Source organism: Aulonocara stuartgranti (genome assembly GCF_965226115.1).
Source record: "Aulonocara stuartgranti genome assembly, chromosome: 3".
Classification (NCBI taxonomy): Eukaryota; Metazoa; Chordata; class Actinopteri; order Cichliformes; family Cichlidae; genus Aulonocara; species Aulonocara stuartgranti.
This window is the reverse complement of record NC_138941.1, coordinates 6,278,563-6,299,312: the sequence shown is the minus strand read 5'-3', so window position 1 is coordinate 6,299,312 and position 20,750 is coordinate 6,278,563. Positions and strand designations below refer to the sequence as shown.

The 20,750-nt window shown below is 38.8% G+C and overlaps 1 protein-coding gene across 1 annotated transcript in view; it reads right to left on the bottom strand.

The window, feature by feature from the left end:
* The window catches only part of LOC309703009 (NACHT, LRR and PYD domains-containing protein 3-like), a gene marked incomplete at its 3' end in the record, with an annotated part of 156,661 nt that overhangs the window by 8,318 nt on the left and 127,593 nt on the right, over nucleotides 1-20,750 (bottom strand). Inside the window, exons 12-13 of the mRNA XM_082527711.1 lie at nucleotides 14,413-14,592; nucleotides 5,642-5,821 (exon numbers count right to left, since the gene is read on the bottom strand). Of these exons, the coding sequence (XP_082383837.1) occupies nucleotides 5,642-5,821; nucleotides 14,413-14,592 (360 nt within the window). The remainder of the gene's footprint in view (nucleotides 1-5,641; nucleotides 5,822-14,412; nucleotides 14,593-20,750) is intronic.

Sequence of the window (20,750 nt, the reverse complement as noted above, 5' to 3'; positions counted from 1 at the left end):
TCCATAAGAGAGGTTTTTTCTCTCCTCTCAGTCTGGGGGAAATGCCACAGTGTGGGGCCCCTCTCGTTTCCTATTTTAAAAGAAAAAGGGAAACTAAAAAACAAAAACAAAAAACACGTGAGTCACCTGCATCGGCCCCTCACCACTCTATGATCAAAGGGATATCGACGTGCCATATTCCATCACGGCCAGGGGAGGAGGCCATCCAACCATATATCCCCCTGTATTGATCAGCAGTCCGGCGCACCTGTTGTTCCGTTGGTCTTATGATCATCTTAACAGCGAAACGGGGCGGGTGGGGCGCAGGTGTTACTCCTCCGTACCGACGTCCTCCGTGCGCTGGAAAACCTTCAGCTTTTCCCGTACGCTCCCGCGTAGATCAGCTGTATTCCCGGCGCGTCGCGGCCCAACCACGCTCGTCGGTAGGATACTGCTGATCATCTCCGCCGTAATGCCTTTGGGCTTTCTTGTGGCCACCGGTCCCACCGTGTATCCGCGTCTTCTTAGATCCGCCGCAGCTTCCTCCGCGTTATTGTATAGGACCATTCCCGAGTCAAAATGAACCCGCATTTTAGCAAGCGGGGTCTGGAACCGGATGGCGTTTTCTTTAAGTACTTTTTTAACCGGGCCATACTCTTTTCTCTTCATTTGTATGTTTTCGGCATAGTCGTGATCAAAGAAAATCCGTTTCTCCTTTATATATACAGGCTTCTTCCATGCAGCGCGTAGGATTTGTTCTTTAATATTGAACTTTAAGAAGCGCACCACCGTTGATCGAGGGGGCGCCCCCGGCGGCGGCTGCACTCCCAGCGCCCGGTGAGCTCTCTCTATCCCTAGGCTCTTCTCGCTGCCCAAGTCCACACCGTCCCCCAACTCCGATATCATCATGCTTTCCACATACCTTAGCATGGAGGTGCCTTCTATGTTCTCAGGGATGCCATATATCCGTATGTTATTACGGCGTGAGCGCCCCTCCAAATCCGTAACCTTCTCTTGGAGCTGCCTCTGGTTATCCAGCAGCTGAACAATGGCATCCCTCACTCCAATGTCCCATTTCTCCTTCCCTACCATGTTTCTTTCCATTTCTTCCAGACGTTTCCCCACCTCCTCGATCCTGCTTGTGGCGGCGGTAACCTGTTGATTTATCTCGTGTGTTAACTCGCTCATTTGGGCTTTCATGTCCTCTTTCAAACTTGTTCTCACGAGCGATAGCTCCTTCTTCATCTCTGCCTTAAGGTCTTGCATGCCCTCCGCCACTACTTCACTCACCACTTGTCTGAGGGGGCCTAGCGCTGATGTTGCGGCCTCCGCCGCCATCCTCTCGCCCTCTTGCTCGGAGCGTGTTTCATATGTCTTACTCTCAAGTCGCGTTTCTAAGCTTCGGCCTGGGGCTCGTCCCTTCTTATTTTTATCTCCGCTCATATTTCTTAAAGGGGAAGTCGCTTTTAATGAATTATATTCTTGAATTGCGGATTATTTTAGCTATCGATGCAGGAGCTCCTGTTTATGCTGCTACTCTCGCCACCATGACACCGGAAGTCGATCCATGGATTTTCAATAGTTTTTATTAAATTTTGCAAGCTTCTGTCTGCTATAATAGCTTATATGGGGATGGAGGTCAGACTCTCCTCAATAACTTTCCATTGAGCGTCATATGAAGGATTACATCAGCATATCATAGGCCTTAATTGTGCTGCCCAATAATATTCCCTAAGAGAAGATAAGCCCCACCCCCTTTTCCTTTGTTAAGTTGTAGGGTTTTAAATCTAATTCGGGGCCTTTTTCCTTGCCATATGTATCTTGACAAAATTTCATCCCATTCATTAAACTGTTTCTGGTTCATTTCTATTGGTAATGTTTGAAATAAATATAATAATTTAGGAAGAATATTAATTTTAATTGAGTCTATTCTCGAATATAAACTTAAATATGGAATTAGATTCCATCTCGCTATATGTTCCTTAATTTTTTTCTGTATTGGTAAATAATTTCGTTCTAATAGTTCTGTAAGATCCTTAGGTATTATGACTCCTAGATATTTAAAGTACTCTGTTTGCCATGCTAATTGATACTTATTTTTAATTTCTTCTGATGGAATATAGTTGTACTTAAGCAATTGTGTTTCACTCATATTAACCCTATATCCAGATAGTCGACCAAAGTATTCAAATGATTGCATTAATTTAGGTAAAGAGTTTGATGGTTGACCCAAAAATATTAAAATATCATCTGCATAGCAGGCTAATTTATGCTCCTTTTCATGGATATTAATACCTTCTACTTCTTTATTTTGTCTTATATATTGAGCCAATGGTTCCAGATATAACGCAAATAATAATGGTGAACACGCACAGCCCTGCCTTGTTCCTCTTTGCAGCTTAATACTATTTGATAGGTAGCCATTAATTTTAATCCTTGCCGTAGGGTTATCATAAAGTGCCTGTATTGTCTTAATTATATTTTCGTGAAAGCCAAATGTATGCAAGACTCGGTAAAGAAAGTTCCAATTAACTGAATCGAATAAGAGATAATTGCTTCTTTCCAGCTAGAAGGTACTTGAGCCTTCTTTAGGATCCAATTCATTGTTAGAAGCATCACTGGTATTAATTCTTCTTTTAGCTCCTTGTACCATTCTGCCGTATATCCATCTGATCCTGGAGATTTATTTATTTTAACTTTACTTGTTGCTATTCTTAGTTCCTTTTCTGTTATATCTTCAATCAAAGTTTTATTCTGTTCTTCATTCAGTACTGGTAAATCAAGAGAATCTAAAAAACTGTTAATTTCAACTATACTACTCTCTGTGTTATTAGCATACAGAGTCTTATAAAATGTTTCAAATGCACTCTGAACTTCTATTGGTTTATTTTTTTATTAGTTTTGTCACTGGATGTTTAATTTTGTGAACTGTATTATCTGCTATTTTCTTTTTTAGTTTCCAGGCTAATACATTCATTGCTTTTGATCCTCCCTCATAATACCTTTGTTTAAGAAACATTGATTTTTTTTAAATTTCATATGTGGTCAAATCATTTATTTCATTTCTTGTTTTCCTAATTTCCTCCAATATATCCTGAGATGTTTTTCTTTCATGCCTTTTCTCTAATTCTTATTTTGTAGCTCTTCTATTTCTTATTTCTCATCTTTTTCTTATAAGAGGATATTGCTATAATTTTCCCTCTCAGGACAGCTTTTAAGGCATCCCACAGTATAGGAGGAGACACCTCACCATTGTTATTAGTTTCCATATAGAAGTGAATCTCTTTCTTAATTTGTCCTTTAAAGTGAGGATCATTCAGTAAGCTTGAATTTAATTTCCAATTATTGAGTTTTGGTTGCACGTTTAAATCAACAGACAGGTATACTGGTGCATGATCGCTTAACTCTATTGCTCCAATTGCACAAGTGTTTATTTTATCTTTATTTTTCCCAAAAGTTATGAAATAATCTATTCTTGTGTATAACGAGTGCGGTGAGGAAAAATAAGTATAATCCCTTTGGTAGGGATGCAAGTCTCTCCATATATCAATTAGTCCCACCTCCTTCATCAATGTATTTATATTCTTAATTAATGTTTTAGTATTCTGTGCTTTTCTATTGGAAATATCTAGCTTTGGTTGTAGATGTATATTTAAATCTCCTCCGCAAATTAGGAAACCTACTGTCTCTGTTACCATCACATCTATAATTGTCTTAAAGAAATAAATATCGCTTCCAGGGGGTGCATATATATTTAACAACGTGACTGGGTTCCCCTCAATGTTTCCCCTTACCAAAATATAACGTCCCTCTTTATCACTTATCTCGGATATTTTTTCAAAGAGTAATTTGCTTGATAACAGGATAGCCACTCCTCTCCTTCGTCCAGTTTTATAGGAAGAGGAGAAAACTGTTGTATAACCCATTCTTTTCAGTTTTTCATGCTCCTTACAGTCTAGATGGGTTTCCTGTGGATACACTATTTGTACTTGTTCTTTCTTCATTTTAGTTAAAATTTTATTACGTTTAATTGGATTCGACAGGCCATTTACATTATATGATATGATTTTTACCTTATCTTTAAGCATACCCTTACTATTTGAATATTATTAATGTAACAACGACATGTACCATCAGACCACTCCCTAAACATACATAAGCAAACATCAATATTAACATTAAAGCTGTATAAAACAACAGCTACAGAAATAAGCTTTATTTGGTCAAAGAAAAATAAAAGAAAAGACTTCCAACTGTGGGGTCCCCGATATGACCCTAAGTAAGCCCCGATAAAAGAGGGGGCTTCGAGGGCGGCCTGTCTCACCTCTATGTGAGACAGGGCCTTCCTTAGCCAGCAGGCCAATGTCCATTCTACTAATAGCATAGGTAGCACGTCCGCCTATTTTCAATTTCTGCATTGCCACTTCAGTATATTATTTCGAGATAAGAAGTCTTTCCCAGTGTATATGGCTATAGCTTGATTCCAGCTTTGATATCATTGATTTCAATGAAGAGCTTTGTGATTGTAGCAAAGGGCTGGTAGCTCTGAGAGTCCCACTGATGAGGCGTTTGTGAAGGTTCGCAGTCATCTAAAGAGCTTAGAAAAAAAGGCATCTGGACTTCTTTAAGTTTTTTGAAGACGTTTCGCCTTTCACCTCTCATCCAAGAAGCTTCTTTATTTCTAGGGTCAAATGGTGGAGAGTCCCAGATTAGCCTGTGTACAAACAGACTTCAGCCATATGAGAGTGAGTGAATGAGAGCACACACAGGACACTCTGATCGCTGAATGTGTGTGACGCAGTGAAAAAGAGGATTGTACTGGATATACTGTGACTGACAAACAGAGTTTAAAGAGAAAGGTGTTTGGATTAAAATGGATTATGCTAAAGTGAACGTGCTAATGAAATCTGAACTGACTGAAATATGAAGTGAAGATAATTCAGATGTAAAAGAGAGAGAAACTGATAATAAGGTGGGGCTGGAGATCAGTGAAGGGCATGTAAACACCTGATTGGTTGAGTAGATATCAGATCGACAGTTTCACAGTTTTCCCTGTGGATTATAACTTTAAGAAGATGTGACATTCATCAAGGAATCCTGCTCTCTGGATTATTTCCATGAACACTGAGCTGGATCACATCTACAGTGCTGGAAGTGCCCGTCTCACCACCAACCTCTCTGTGCACATTCACTTTTCAACCCTTTGTGAGACACTAAAGGTGTAAATCTGAGTATTTATCTATGTTAGTGCGAACACCTCTAATAGGTTGGTTTAGTCTTTCCAAGTCATATCTTCCCTTAGATCTGCGGTCCAGGCTCCTAAAATCATCCTAGTTTAACAAGCACTACAATCTAGAGGAGAGCTGCACTAACAGGTGTGACAGATGAGATCTGACCTGCAAGGATACTCATGTTTATGTATATCAGGACAAGCAGGGAAGACCTGGACATCAACTCTGTCAGGCTGCCTGAGTCCTCTCACCCACATCAGCTCAGAACTCTGCATTATCTACTGAGTCAGACTCAGAGGATCAGGGATCAGAAGTTCTACAAAGAGTAGAACCAGACTTCCTGTATAGAGGTGTGTGGGCCTACTGATCCACAGTGTCAGCACAACTTTCACATCATATTCATCTCAGCACAACTAAAACATGTGACTGACCTCAGAGTTTCAAATCGACATCGTGGATTCTCCAGAAGAACACACAGCTGCTTCACTCCTGAATCCTGCAGGTTGTTGCAGTCTACACTCAGGTCCAGCACTCTGGGATACGAGGGGTTGGACTTCAGCGCTGCTGCCAGATAATCACAGCTGATCTCTGACAAATCACAGTCCTTCAATCTGAATAAAAAATGAAAGATGTAAGTTTATTAGACAAAGTGTGAGCTTGAAATCATTCAGTGTTTCATCATCTGTTCAGAGCTGAAGAAGGTTCAGAATGTAGAAGTTTAGAAAATGGAAACTCCAAACAGCTGAAGCCAACAGGAAGCAGCTTCAAACAAACAAGAGAAAAAAATGAATTTTTCACATTGAAGTTGTACATTTATCATAAAGTTGTCAAGTTTTGCCGTGTGAAATAAAAAAAACTGAACAGGAATCCTCAGAGTTGAACCCTCTGCACAGAGGTTCAGGTTCCTCTTCAGGTCCCAAAGTGCAGAACAACAAGGTTTCAAACAGCTTCGTTCCAGCAGCATCAGCCACAGAAATGCAGAGATAATTCTTTGGATCTCTTGGTTGTGTTGTATGATGCTGTGTTTGCATATCTGGTGTCTGTGTTGCTTTGTGAGGACGGATCATTTACTGCAGCTCCAGATAAACAGAGCTGGACCTGAACCTGGTAGCTTCACTTAGAAGACACTTGTGACGGGAACGTCAGGTCAAAAAAGTGCCCCTCCGACAGCCAAACCCATCTGTTCTCTGATTGGATAGTTACATTTGTGATTGACATGACATTGACCAATCAGATGAAAGGAAGAAAAATAGGGTCAAAATTCGTACTTGTAACTTGCAGGGTTTTTTTTGGCTAAGTCCACACACAAATCTTTTTCACGCACACACAAATTCTTTTTACACATACAAATCCTGATTTACAAGTACAAAATATTTATGACCACATTTTGAGCCCATACAAATGTTCTGCAGATGAGTCCACATGCTCACAACAAAGCTCAGTGTGGACGACGCTGTGCACGCTCCAATGCTGATTGGTTAGAAAGTGGGCGGGAACAGGGAAGAGAGCGACAGCAGTGTTCAGCACAAACACGAAGGATCAAAGAAGAAGAACATGACAAGCTCAGATGGAGGCTGCAGTGGACACTTTTCATTGTTTTAACATTTGCTTTCACTTCAGCTTCACCAACAACAGCACAAGCAGAGCAGCCCACTGACTGCGTGGCCGTGACGGCGCCCCCTGGTGACTGTAAACCACTACAACATGTAGACGGCCGTCTGCTGCTCATTTCTTTGCCACCATCACAGGAGCTCTTTATCCTGTTCTACACTCTCATTGGTTCTTTGTGTGCTTGTTTTTTAGAACAGTAGTCATTGTGATTGTTCAAAGAAGACAGTCAGCTGTGACTAAATGTAGCTCCTACAGCAGTGATTGGAATAACTACTGAAGCTAATCCAGTATCAAAGCTCAGGAATCAGCAGCTCCCACCTCGTTTTCTTTGAACAACTATTTTTAGCTGCTGTGTTTTTGTGTTTCTGCGGACCTCAGACATCCTGCTGCTCTGGAGAACTGAAGCTCTAAAGGCTTCAGCCTTTATCTCCAAGAAACAAAGCTGATCATGGAGACCCAGCAGGTCAGCTGATCTGTGGACAGCACCAGCATCTTTAAGTAAGTCTGAGAGGTGAGCAGTCTTTGGAAGCCTTTACTGTCTGATAGTCTCAGAGCAGGATTTGGATCATTATTTGGCTTTTCTTCTATTATTATGTTTAGTTTATTCTCTGAGATGTTCTCTGAAATGTTTCCCACTGTTGGACAAACTTTCACAGTTTCTTCATAAAGGAGATCTCCTGTGCAGTCCATCTGTGATAATATGTTAAACACTGAATTATGATTCATATCTGAATGTACTGACTAGGGATGGGTATCGAAAACCGGTTCTTGTTGAGAATCGGTTCCCACTGTTTCAATTCCTTGGAATCGTTTGCCATTTTTGCAAACGATTCCCTTATCGATTCCAGTCGCCCCGAATGACGTCACCACGTTGCGGAGCGTCATTTACCTGGCATGAAACACGGCGCCTAAGCGGCTCAAACGCTCAAAAGTTTGATTATACTTTATGAGAACCAATGACAACAGGGCAACTTGCAAAGTAGATATTTCATTTAAGGGAGGAAACACTACGAATATGCAAAAGCATTTGCTCACAAAACACGCGATGACACGCGTTTTTAATTCCGCTCCGGACTCGTGACTCTCAGCCCAGCAGCAGCGGTAACGTTTGCACGTCCTCTCCCATTAATGCGGCAGGTAAATAATCAACTAACAGTGCATATTATGTTAGCGCAATCTGCCTTATTACAAGACCTGCCATTACTGTGCATTTAGGTGACCATGATGAGAGAGACAGACAGAGTCTGGCTGGCGCTCGCTGGCAGTTCTCGCTGCAGTCTACCGGTAGCGTCTCCTTTCAGGCCAGGATAGACGAATGTCACCGAGCAGTGTCTAAGTTTGTGGTCAAAGGCTTGAACCCATTTGCCACAGCAGATGCCCCCGATTTTCAGTAAGTGAATGTGTTTAATTGTAGGCAGGGACATTACTGGATATTCTTGTGTAATTGCCACAGAACAATTTATGTTATACTTTGTTATTGCTACAGAAGAATATTTATTTTATTATTTTACATTTACAATTTTTTTTCCTGGGGACCCTGTGACACCCCATTGAAGAGCCGTAGGCTGGATCTCTTAAGATCTCACTGTTGGGTTTGTAAGGCCATGTTACTCCTAAATTTCTATCTTGTTCAAAGAGAAGATATAAAACAAAGTTCTAAGCTAATCGACCTTAGTGTTCTCCTTTTTAAAAAGAATCGATAAGAGAATCGATAAAGAATCGAATCGTTAAACAGAATCGAAAATGGAATCGGAATCGTTAAAATCTTATCAATACCCATCCCTAGTACTGACTGTTAATTATTGATGAGAACATAATCAGTAAATATAAATATGTTTGAGTTTGGCTTTGATGAATCAGAATAAAAGTAATAAAATAATGATTTTAGAGACAGGCCTAACTCAGGCCAGCTGACAGCCTGTGTACAAACAGACTTCAGCCATATGAGAGTGAGTGTGAGTGAATGAGAGCACACACAGGACACTCTGATCTCTGAATGTGTGTGACGCAGTGAAAAAGAGGATTGTACTGGATATACTGTGACTGACAAACAGAGTTTAAAGAGAAAGGTGTTTGGATTAAAATGGATTATGCTAAAGTGAATGTGCTAATGAAATCTGAACTGACTGAAATGTGAAGTGAAGATAATTCAGATGTAAAAGAGAGAGAAACTGATAATAAGGTGGGGCTGGAGATCAGTGAAGGGCATGTAAACACCTGATTGGTTGAGTAGATATCAGATCGACAGTTTCACAGTTTTCCCTGTGGATTATAACTTTAAGAAGATGTGACATTCATCAAGGAATCCTGCTCTCCGGATTATTTCCATGAACACTGAGCTGGAACACATCTACAGTGCTGGAAGTGCCCGTCTCACCACCAACCTCTCTGTGCACATTCACTTTTCAACCCTTTGTGAGACACTAAAGGTGTAAATCTGAGTATTTATCTATGTTAGTGCGAACACCTCTAATAGGTTGGTTTAGTCTTTCCAAGTCATATCTTCCCTTAGATCTGCGGTCCAGGCTCCTAAAATCATCCTAGTTTAACAAACACTACAATCTAGAGGAGAGCTGCACTAACAGGTGTGACAGATGAGATCTGACCTGCAAGGATACTCATGTTTATGTATATGAGGACAAGCAGGGAAGACCTGGACATCAACTCTGTCAGGCTGCCTGAGTCCTCTCACCCACATCAGCTCATCAACTCTAAACAGGAATGAGCAGCTCATTTCAAAATAAAAGGTTGGAATTGTAAAGAAAACAAACAGAGCTCATAAACTGAAACTGATTTCATTTTTTCAGCTGGAACATTTTAGTTGTTCCTTTTTCAATACATACATAATTATATTTACAGTAAGTCTTATCAATCCCCTTTTCCCTGCCAGTCACCGCCAATGTTCCCTCTAATGTTTCATGTGTCTGAGCGAACACACAAACTCCCTGAGCGTCCCTTGGACCACTGTGAGCAACAGCAGATGTGTGCACTGTGGTCACGCCAGCATCTTATCCATCCAAGTTACATGGTTTATTAAAGTAATCAAATTACAGCATTTACATTTATGTTAGACTACTTTTAATTAACTGCTTTAGCCCACTTACAATGAAAATTAAAAACAACCTTGTTCATGACCTTTAGCATGTTAACACTATTGGAAGTAAAAATAACTTGAACTCCAATTTTGAAAACACAACTTTATTTTTTCTATTTTTATAAAGCTCTGACTTGTATTATGAGTCTGTGGTCTGGGAGAGAGTCTGTAACTCTGTCTGCAACATACAGGATATAATGACCAATGTTGGGCAATTAATTATATAGTTACTTCTTCAAAAAATTTATTTGGAGCAAAATGTGTGTCATATGCACACCACTTAAGAACTGCTATATCCTCTTCTAGTTTATATTCTTTTATTACTGTTTCCCAAATTTTAAAAGTCAACTTGATCCATGGATTTTCAATAGTTTTTATTAAATTTTGCAAGCTTCTGTCTGCTATAATAGCTTATATGGGGATGGAGGTCAGACTCTCCTCAATAACTTTCCATTGAGCGTCATATGAAGGATTACATCAGCATATCATAGGCCTTAATTGTGCTGCCCAATAATATTCCCTAAGAGAAGGTAAGCCCCACCCCCTTTTCCTTTGTTAAGTTGTAGGGTTTTAAATCTAATTCGGGGCCTTTTTCCTTGCCATATGTATCTTGACAAAATTTCATCCCATTCATTAAACTGTTTCTGGTTAATTTCTATTGGTAATGTTTGAAATAAATATAATAATTTAGGAAGAATATTAATTTTAATTGAGTCTATTCTCGAATATAAACTTAAATATGGAATTAGATTCCATCTCGCTATATGTTCCTTAATTTTTTTCTGTATTGGTAAATAATTTCGTTCTAATAGTTCTGTAAGATCCTTAGGTATTATGACTCCTAGATATTTAAAGTACTCTGTTTGCCATGCTAATTGATACTTATTTTTAATTTCTTCTGATGGAATATAGTTGTACTTAAGCAATTGTGTTTCACTCATATTAACCCTATATCCAGATAGTCGACCAAAGTATTCAAATAATTGCATTAATTTAGGTAAAGAGTTTGATGGTTGACCCAAAAATATTAAAATATCATCTGCATAGCAGGCTAATTTATGCTCCTTTTCATGGATATTAATACCTTCTACTTCTTTATTTTGTCTTATATATTGAGCCAATGGTTCCAGATATAACGCAAATAATAATGGTGAACACGCACAGCCCTGCCTTGTTCCTCTTTGCAGCTTAATACTATTTGATAGGTAGCCATTAATTTTAATCCTTGCCGTAGGGTTATCATAAAGTGCCTGTATTGTCTTAATTATATTTTCGTGAAAGCCAAATGTATGCAAGACTCGGTAAAGAAAGTTCCAATTAACTGAATCGAATAAGAGATAATTGCTTCTTTCCAGCTAGAAGGTACTTGAGCCTTCTTTAGGATCCAATTCATTGTTAGAAGCATCACTGGTATTAATTCTTCTTTTAGCTCCTTGTACCATTCTGCCGTATATCCATCTGATCCTGGAGATTTATTTATTTTAACTTTACTTGTTGCTATTCTTAGTTCCTTTTCTGTTATATCTTCAATCAAAGTTTTATTCTGTTCTTCATTCAGTACTGGTAAATCAAGAGAATCTAAAAAACTGTTAATTTCAACTATACTACTCTCTGTGTTATTAGCATACAGAGTCTTATAAAATGTTTCAAATGCACTCTGAACTTCTATTGGTTTATTTTTTTATTAGTTTTGTCACTGGATGTTTAATTTTGTGAACTGTATTATCTGCTATTTTCTTTTTTAGTTTCCAGGCTAATACATTCATTGCTTTTGATCCTCCCTCATAATACCTTTGTTTAAGAAACATTGATTTTTTTTAAATTTCATATGTGGTCAAATCATTTATTTCATTTCTTGTTTTCCTAATTTCCTCCAATATATCCTGAGATGTTTTTCTTTCATGCCTTTTCTCTAATTCTTATTTTGTAGCTCTTCTATTTCTTATTTCTCATTTTTTTCTTATAAGAGGATATTGCTATAATTTTCCCTCTCAGGACAGCTTTTAAGGCATCCCACAGTATAGGAGGAGACACCTCACCATTGTTATTAGTTTCCATATAGAAGTGAATCTCTTTCTTAATTTGTCCTTTAAAGTGAGGATCATTCAGTAAGCTTGAATTTAATTTCCAATTATTGAGTTTTGGTTGCACGTTTAAATCAACAGACAGGTATACTGGTGCATGATCGCTTAACTCTATTGCTCCAATTGCACAAGTGTTTATTTTATCTTTATTTTTCCCAAAAGTTATGAAATAATCTATTCTTGTGTATAACGAGTGCGGTGAGGAAAAATAAGTATAATCCCTTTGGTAGGGATGCAAGTCTCTCCATATATCAATTAGTCCCACCTCCTTCATCAATGTATTTATATTCTTAATTAATGTTTTAGTATTCTGTGCTTTTCTATTGGAAATATCTAGCTTTGGTTGTAGATGTATATTTAAATCTCCTCCGCAAATTAGGAAACCTACTGTCTCTGTTACCATCACATCTATAATTTTCTTAAAGAAATAAATATTGCTTCCAGGGGGTGCATATATATTTCAAATTTCCCACGTGTGGGACTAATAAAGGTTATCTTATCTTATTTAACAACGTGACTGGGTTCCCCTCAATGTTTCCCCTTACCAAAATATAACGTCCCTCTTTATCACTTATCTCGGATATTTTTTCAAAGAGTAATTTGCTTGATAACAGGATAGCCACTCCTCTCCTTCGTCCAGTTTTATAGGAAGAGGAGAAAACTGTTGTATAACCCATTCTTTTCAGTTTTTCATGCTCCTTACAGTCTAGATGGGTTTCCTGTGGATACACTATTTGTACTTGTTCTTTCTTCATTTTAGTTAAAATTTTATTACGTTTAATTGGATTCGACAGGCCATTTACATTATATGATATGATTTTTACCTTATCTTTAAGCATACCCTTACTATTTGAATATTATTAATGTAACAACGACATGTACCATCAGACCACTCCCTAAACATACATAAGCAAACATCAATATTAACATTAAAGCTGTATAAAACAACAGCTACAGAAATAAGCTTTATTTGGTCAAAGAAAAATAAAAGAAAAGACTTCCAACTGTGGGGTCCCCGATATGACCCTAAGTAAGCCCCGATAAAAGAGGGGGCTTCGAGGGGGGCCTCTCTCACCTCTATGTGAGACAGGGCCTTCCTTAGCCAGCAGGCCAATGTCCATTCTACTAATAGCATAGGTAGCACGTCCGCCTATTTTCAATTTCTGCATTGCCACTTCAGTATATTATTTCGAGATAAGAAGTCTTTCCCAGTGTATATGGCTATAGCTTGATTCCAGCTTTGATATCATTGATTTCAATGAAGAGCTTTGTGATTGTAGCAAAGGGCTGGTAGCTCTGAGAGTCCCACTGATGAGGCGTTTGTGAAGGTTCGCAGTCATCTAAAGAGCTTAGAAAAAAAGGCATCTGGACTTCTTTAAGTTTTTTGAAGACGTTTCGCCTTTCACCTCTCATCCAAGAAGCTTCTTTATTTCTAGGGTCAAATGGTGGAGAGTCCCAGATTAGCCTGTGTACAAACAGACTTCAGCCATATGAGAGTGAGTGAATGAGAGCACACACAGGACACTCTGATCGCTGAATGTGTGTGACGCAGTGAAAAAGAGGATTGTACTGGATATACTGTGACTGACAAACAGAGTTTAAAGAGAAAGGTGTTTGGATTAAAATGGATTATGCTAAAGTGAACGTGCTAATGAAATCTGAACTGACTGAAATATGAAGTGAAGATAATTCAGATGTAAAAGAGAGAGAAACTGATAATAAGGTGGGGCTGGAGATCAGTGAAGGGCATGTAAACACCTGATTGGTTGAGTAGATATCAGATCGACAGTTTCACAGTTTTCCCTGTGGATTATAACTTTAAGAAGATGTGACATTCATCAAGGAATCCTGCTCTCTGGATTATTTCCATGAACACTGAGCTGGATCACATCTACAGTGCTGGAAGTGCCCGTCTCACCACCAACCTCTCTGTGCACATTCACTTTTCAACCCTTTGTGAGACACTAAAGGTGTAAATCTGAGTATTTATCTATGTTAGTGCGAACACCTCTAATAGGTTGGTTTAGTCTTTCCAAGTCATATCTTCCCTTAGATCTGCGGTCCAGGCTCCTAAAATCATCCTAGTTTAACAAGCACTACAATCTAGAGGAGAGCTGCACTAACAGGTGTGACAGATGAGATCTGACCTGCAAGGATACTCATGTTTATGTATATCAGGACAAGCAGGGAAGACCTGGACATCAACTCTGTCAGGCTGCCTGAGTCCTCTCACCCACATCAGCTCAGAACTCTGCATTATCTACTGAGTCAGACTCAGAGGATCAGGGATCAGAAGTTCTACAAAGAGTAGAACCAGACTTCCTGTATAGAGGTGTGTGGGCCTACTGATCCACAGTGTCAGCACAACTTTCACATCATATTCATCTCAGCACAACTAAAACATGTGACTGACCTCAGAGTTTCAAATCGACATCGTGGATTCTCCAGAAGAACACACAGCTGCTTCACTCCTGAATCCTGCAGGTTGTTGCAGTCTACACTCAGGTCCAGCACTCTGGGATACGAGGGGTTGGACTTCAGCGCTGCTGCCAGATAATCACAGCTGATCTCTGACAAATCACAGTCCTTCAATCTGAATAAAAAATGAAAGATGTAAGTTTATTAGACAAAGTGTGAGCTTGAAATCATTCAGTGTTTCATCATCTGTTCAGAGCTGAAGAAGGTTCAGAATGTAGAAGTTTAGAAAATGGAAACTCCAAACAGCTGAAGCCAACAGGAAGCAGCTTCAAACAAACAAGAGAAAAAAATGAATTTTTCACATTGAAGTTGTACATTTATCATAAAGTTGTCAAGTTTTGCCGTGTGAAATAAAAAAAACTGAACAGGAATCCTCAGAGTTGAACCCTCTGCACAGAGGTTCAGGTTCCTCTTCAGGTCCCAAAGTGCAGAACAACAAGGTTTCAAACAGCTTCGTTCCAGCAGCATCAGCCACAGAAATACAGAGATAATTCTTTGGATCTCTTGGTTGTGTTGTATGATGCTGTGTTTGCATATCTGGTGTCTGTGTTGCTTTGTGAGGACGGATCATTTACTGCAGCTCCAGATAAACAGAGCTGGACCTGAACCTGGTAGCTTCACTTAGAAGACACTTGTGACGGGAACGTCAGGTCAAAAAAGTGCCCCTCCGACAGCCAAACCCATCTGTTCTCTGATTGGATAGTTACATTTGTGATTGACATGACATTGACCAATCAGATGAAAGGAAGAAAAATAGGGTCAAAATTCGTACTTGTAACTTGCAGGGTTTTTTTTGGCTAAGTCCACACACACAAATCTTTTTCACGCACACACAAATTCTTTTTACACATACAAATCCTGATTTACAAGTACAAAATATTTATGACCACATTTTGAGCCCATACAAATGTTCTGCAGATGAGTCCACATGCTCACAACAAAGCTCAGTGTGGACGACGCTGTGCACGCTCCAATGCTGATTGGTTAGAAAGTGGGCGGGAACAGGGAAGAGAGCGACAGCAGTGTTCAGCACAAACACGAAGGATCAAAGAAGAAGAACATGACAAGCTCAGATGGAGGCTGCAGTGGACACTTTTCATTGTTTTAACATTTGCTTTCACTTCAGCTTCACCAACAACAGCACAAGCAGAGCAGCCCACTGACTGCGTGGCCGTGACGGCGCCCCCTGGTGACTGTAAACCACTACAACATGTAGACGGCCGTCTGCTGCTCATTTCTTTGCCACCATCACAGGAGCTCTTTATCCTGTTCTACACTCTCATTGGTTCTTTGTGTGCTTGTTTTTTTAGAACAGTAGTCATTGTGATTGTTCAAAGAAGACAGTCAGCTGTGACTAAATGTAGCTCCTACAGCAGTGATTGGAATAACTACTGAAGCTAATCCAGTATCAAAGCTCAGGAATCAGCAGCTCCCACCTCGTTTTCTTTGAACAACTATTTTTAGCTGCTGTGTTTTTGTGTTTCTGCGGACCTCAGACATCCTGCTGCTCTGGAGAACTGAAGCTCTAAAGGCTTCAGCCTTTATCTCCAAGAAACAAAGCTGATCATGGAGACCCAGCAGGTCAGCTGATCTGTGGACAGCACCAGCATCTTTAAGTAAGTCTGAGAGGTGAGCAGTCTTTGGAAGCCTTTACTGTCTGATAGTCTCAGAGCAGGATTTGGATCATTATTTGGCTTTTCTTCTATTATTATGTTTAGTTTCTGCTTCACAGATATTCTCTGAGATGTTCTCTGAAATGTTTCCCACTGTTGGACAAACTTTCACAGTTTCTTCATAAAGGAGATCTCCTGTGCAGTCCATCTGTGATAATATGTTAAACACTGAATTATGATTCATATCTGAATGTACTGACTAGGGATGGGTATCGAAAACCGGTTCTTGTTGAGAACCGGTTCCCACTGTTTCAATTCCTTGGAATCGTTTGCCATTTTTGCAAACGATTCCCTTATCGATTCCAGTCGCCCCGAATGACGTCACCACGTTGCGGAGCGTCATTTACCTGGCATGAAACACGGCGCCTAAGCGGCTCAAACGCTCAAAAGTTTGATTATACTTTATGAGAACCAATGACAACAGGGCAACTTGCAAAGTAGATATTTCATTTAAGGGAGGAAACACTACGAATATGCAAAAGCATTTGCTCACAAAACACGCGATGACACGCGTTTTTAATTCCGCTCCGGACTCGTGACTCTCAGCCCAGCAGCAGCGGTAACGTTTGCACGTCCTCTCCCATTAATGCGGCAGGTAAATAATCAACTAACAGTGCATATTATGTTAGCGCAATCTGCCTTATTACAAGACCTGCCATTACTGTGCATTTAGGTGACCATGATGAGAGAGACAGACAGAGTCTGGCTGGCGCTCGCTGGCAGTTCTCGCTGCAGTCTACCGGTAGCGTCTCCTTTCAGGCCAGGATAGACGAATGTCACCGAGCAGTGTCTAAGTTTGTGGTCAAAGGCTTGAACCCATTTGCCACAGCAGATGCCCCCGATTTTCAGTAAGTGAATGTGTTTAATTGTAGGCAGGGACATTACTGGATATTCTTGTGTAATTGCCACAGAACAATTTATGTTATACTTTGTTATTGCTACAGAAGAATATTTATTTTATTATTTTACATTTACAATTTTTTTTCCTGGGGACCCTGTGACACCCCATTGAAGAGCCGTAGGCTGGATCTCTTAAGATCTCACTGTTGGGTTTGTAAGGCCATGTTACTCCTAAATTTCTATCTTGTTCAAAGAGAAGATATAAAACAAAGTTCTAAGCTAATCGACCTTAGTGTTCTCCTTTTTAAAAAGAATCGATAAGAGAATCGATAAAGAATCGAATCGTTAAACAGAATCGAAAATGGAATCGGAATCGTTAAAATCTTATCAATACCCATCCCTAGTACTGACTGTTAATTATTGATGAGAACATAATCAGTAAATATAAATATGTTTGAGTTTGGCTTTGATGAATCAGAATAAAAGTAATAAAATAATGATTTTAGAGACAGGCCTAACTCAGGCCAGCTGACAGCCTGTGTACAAACAGACTTCAGCCATATGAGAGTGAGTGTGAGTGAATGAGAGCACACACAGGACACTCTGATCTCTGAATGTGTGTGACGCAGTGAAAAAGAGGATTGTACTGGATATACTGTGACTGACAAACAGAGTTTAAAGAGAAAGGTGTTTGGATTAAAATGGATTATGCTAAAGTGAATGTGCTAATGAAATCTGAACTGACTGAAATGTGAAGTGAAGATAATTCAGATGTAAAAGAGAGAGAAACTGATAATAAGGTGGGGCTGGAGATCAGTGAAGGGCATGTAAACACCTGATTGGTTGAGTAGATATCAGATCGACAGTTTCACAGTTTTCCCTGTGGATTATAACTTTAAGAAGATGTGACATTCATCAAGGAATCCTGCTCTCCGGATTATTTCCATGAACACTGAGCTGGAACACATCTACAGTGCTGGAAGTGCCCGTCTCACCACCAACCTCTCTGTGCACATTCACTTTTCAACCCTTTGTGAGACACTAAAGGTGTAAATCTGAGTATTTATCTATGTTAGTGCGAACACCTCTAATAGGTTGGTTTAGTCTTTCCAAGTCATATCTTCCCTTAGATCTGCGGTCCAGGCTCCTAAAATCATCCTAGTTTAACAAACACTACAATCTAGAGGAGAGCTGCACTAACAGGTGTGACAGATGAGATCTGACCTGCAAGGATACTCATGTTTATGTATATGAGGACAAGCAGGGAAGACCTGGACATCAACTCTGTCAGGCTGCCTGAGTCCTCTCACCCACATCAGCTCATCAACTCTAAACAGGAATGAGCAGCTCATTTCAAAATAAAAGGTTGGAATTGTAAAGAAAACAAACAGAGCTCATAAACTGAAACTGATTTCATTTTTTCAGCTGGAACATTTTAGTTGTTCCTTTTTCAATACATACATAATTATATTTACAGTAAGTCTTATCAATCCCCTTTTCCCTGCCAGTCACCGCCAATGTTCCCTCTAATGTTTCATGTGTCTGAGCGAACACACAAACTCCCTGAGCGTCCCTTGGACCACTGTGAGCAACAGCAGATGTGTGCACTGTGGTCACGCCAGCATCTTATCCATCCAAGTTACATGGTTTATTAAAGTAATCAAATTACAGCATTTACATTTATGTTAGACTACTTTTAATTAACTGCTTTAGCCCACTTACAATGAAAATTAAAAACAACCTTGTTCATGACCTTTAGCATGTTAACACTATTGGAAGTAAAAATAACTTGAACTCCAATTTTGAAAACACAACTTTATTTTTTCTATTTTTATAAAGCTCTGACTTGTATTATGAGTCTGTGGTCTGGGAGAGAGTCTGTAACTCTGTCTGCAACATACAGGATATAATGACCAATGTTGGGCAATTAATTATATAGTTACTTCTTCAAAAAATTTATTTGGAGCAAAATGTGTGTCATATGCACACCACTTAAGAACTGCTATATCCTCTTCTAGTTTATATTCTTTTATTACTGTTTCCCAAATTTTAAAAGTCAACTTGATCCATGGATTTTCAATAGTTTTTATTAAATTTTGCAAGCTTCTGTCTGCTATAATAGCTTATATGGGGATGGAGGTCAGACTCTCCTCAATAACTTTCCATTGAGCGTCATATGAAGGATTACATCAGCATATCATAGGCCTTAATTGTGCTGCCCAATAATATTCCCTAAGAGAAGGTAAGCCCCACCCCCTTTTCCTTTGTTAAGTTGTAGGGTTTTAAATCTAATTCGGGGCCTTTTTCCTTGCCATATGTATCTTGACAAAATTTCATCCCATTCATTAAACTGTTTCTGGTTAATTTCTATTGGTAATGTTTGAAATAAATATAATAATTTAGGAAGAATATTAATTTTAATTGAGTCTATTCTCGAATATAAACTTAAATATGGAATTAGATTCCATCTCGCTATATGTTCCTTAATTTTTTTCTGTATTGGTAAATAATTTCGTTCTAATAGTTCTGTAAGATCCTTAGGTATTATGACTCCTAGATATTTAAAGTACTCTGTTTGCCATGCTAATTGATACTTATTTTTAATTTCTTCTGATGGAATATAGTTGTACTTAAGCAATTGTGTTTCACTCATATTAACCCTATATCCAGATAGTCGACCAAAGTATTCAAATAATTGCATTAATTTAGGTAAAGAGTTTGATGGTTGACCCAAAAATATTAAAATATCATCTGCATAGCAGGCTAATTTATGCTCCTTTTCATGGATATTAATACCTTCTACTTCTTTATTTTGTCTTATATATTGAGCCAATGGTTCCAGATATAACGCAAATAATAATGGTGAACACGCACAGCCCTGCCTTGTTCCTCTTTGCAGCTTAATACTATTTGATAGGTAGCCATTAATTTTAATCCTTGCCGTAGGGTTATCATAAAGTGCCTGTATTGTCTTAATTATATTTTCGTGAAAGCCAAATGTATGCAAGACTCGGTAAAGAAAGTTCCAATTAACTGAATCGAATAAGAGATAATTGCTTCTTTCCAGCTAGAAGGTACTTGAGCCTTCTTTAGGATCCAATTCATTGTTAGAAGCATCACTGGTATTAATTCTTCTTTTAGCTCCTTGTACCATTCTGCCGTATATCCATCTGATCCTGGAGATTTATTTATTTTAACTTTACTTGTTGCTATTCTTAGTTCCTTTTCTGTTATATCTTCAATCAAAGTTTTATTCTGTTCTTCATTCAGTACTGGTAAATCAAGAGAATCTAAAAAACTGTTAATTTCAACTATACTACTCTCTGTGTTATTAGCATACAGAGTCTTATAAAATGTTTCAAATGCACTCTGAACTTCTATTGGTTTATTTTTTTATTAGTTTTGTCACTGGATGTTTAATTTTGTGAACTGTATTATCTGCTATTTTCTTTTTTAGTTTCCAGGCTAATACATTCATTGCTTTTGATCCTCCCTCATAATACCTTTGTTTAAGAAACATTGATTTTTTTTAAATTTCATATGTGGTCAAATCATTTATTTCATTTCTTGTTTTCCTAATTTCCTCCAATATATCCTGAGATGTTTTTCTTTCATGCCTTTTCTCTAATTCTTATTTTGTAGCTCTTCTATTTCTTATTTCTCATTTTTTTCTTATAAGAGGATATTGCTATAATTTTCCCTCTCAGGACAGCTTTTAAGGCATCCCACAGTATAGGAGGAGACACCTCACCATTGTTAT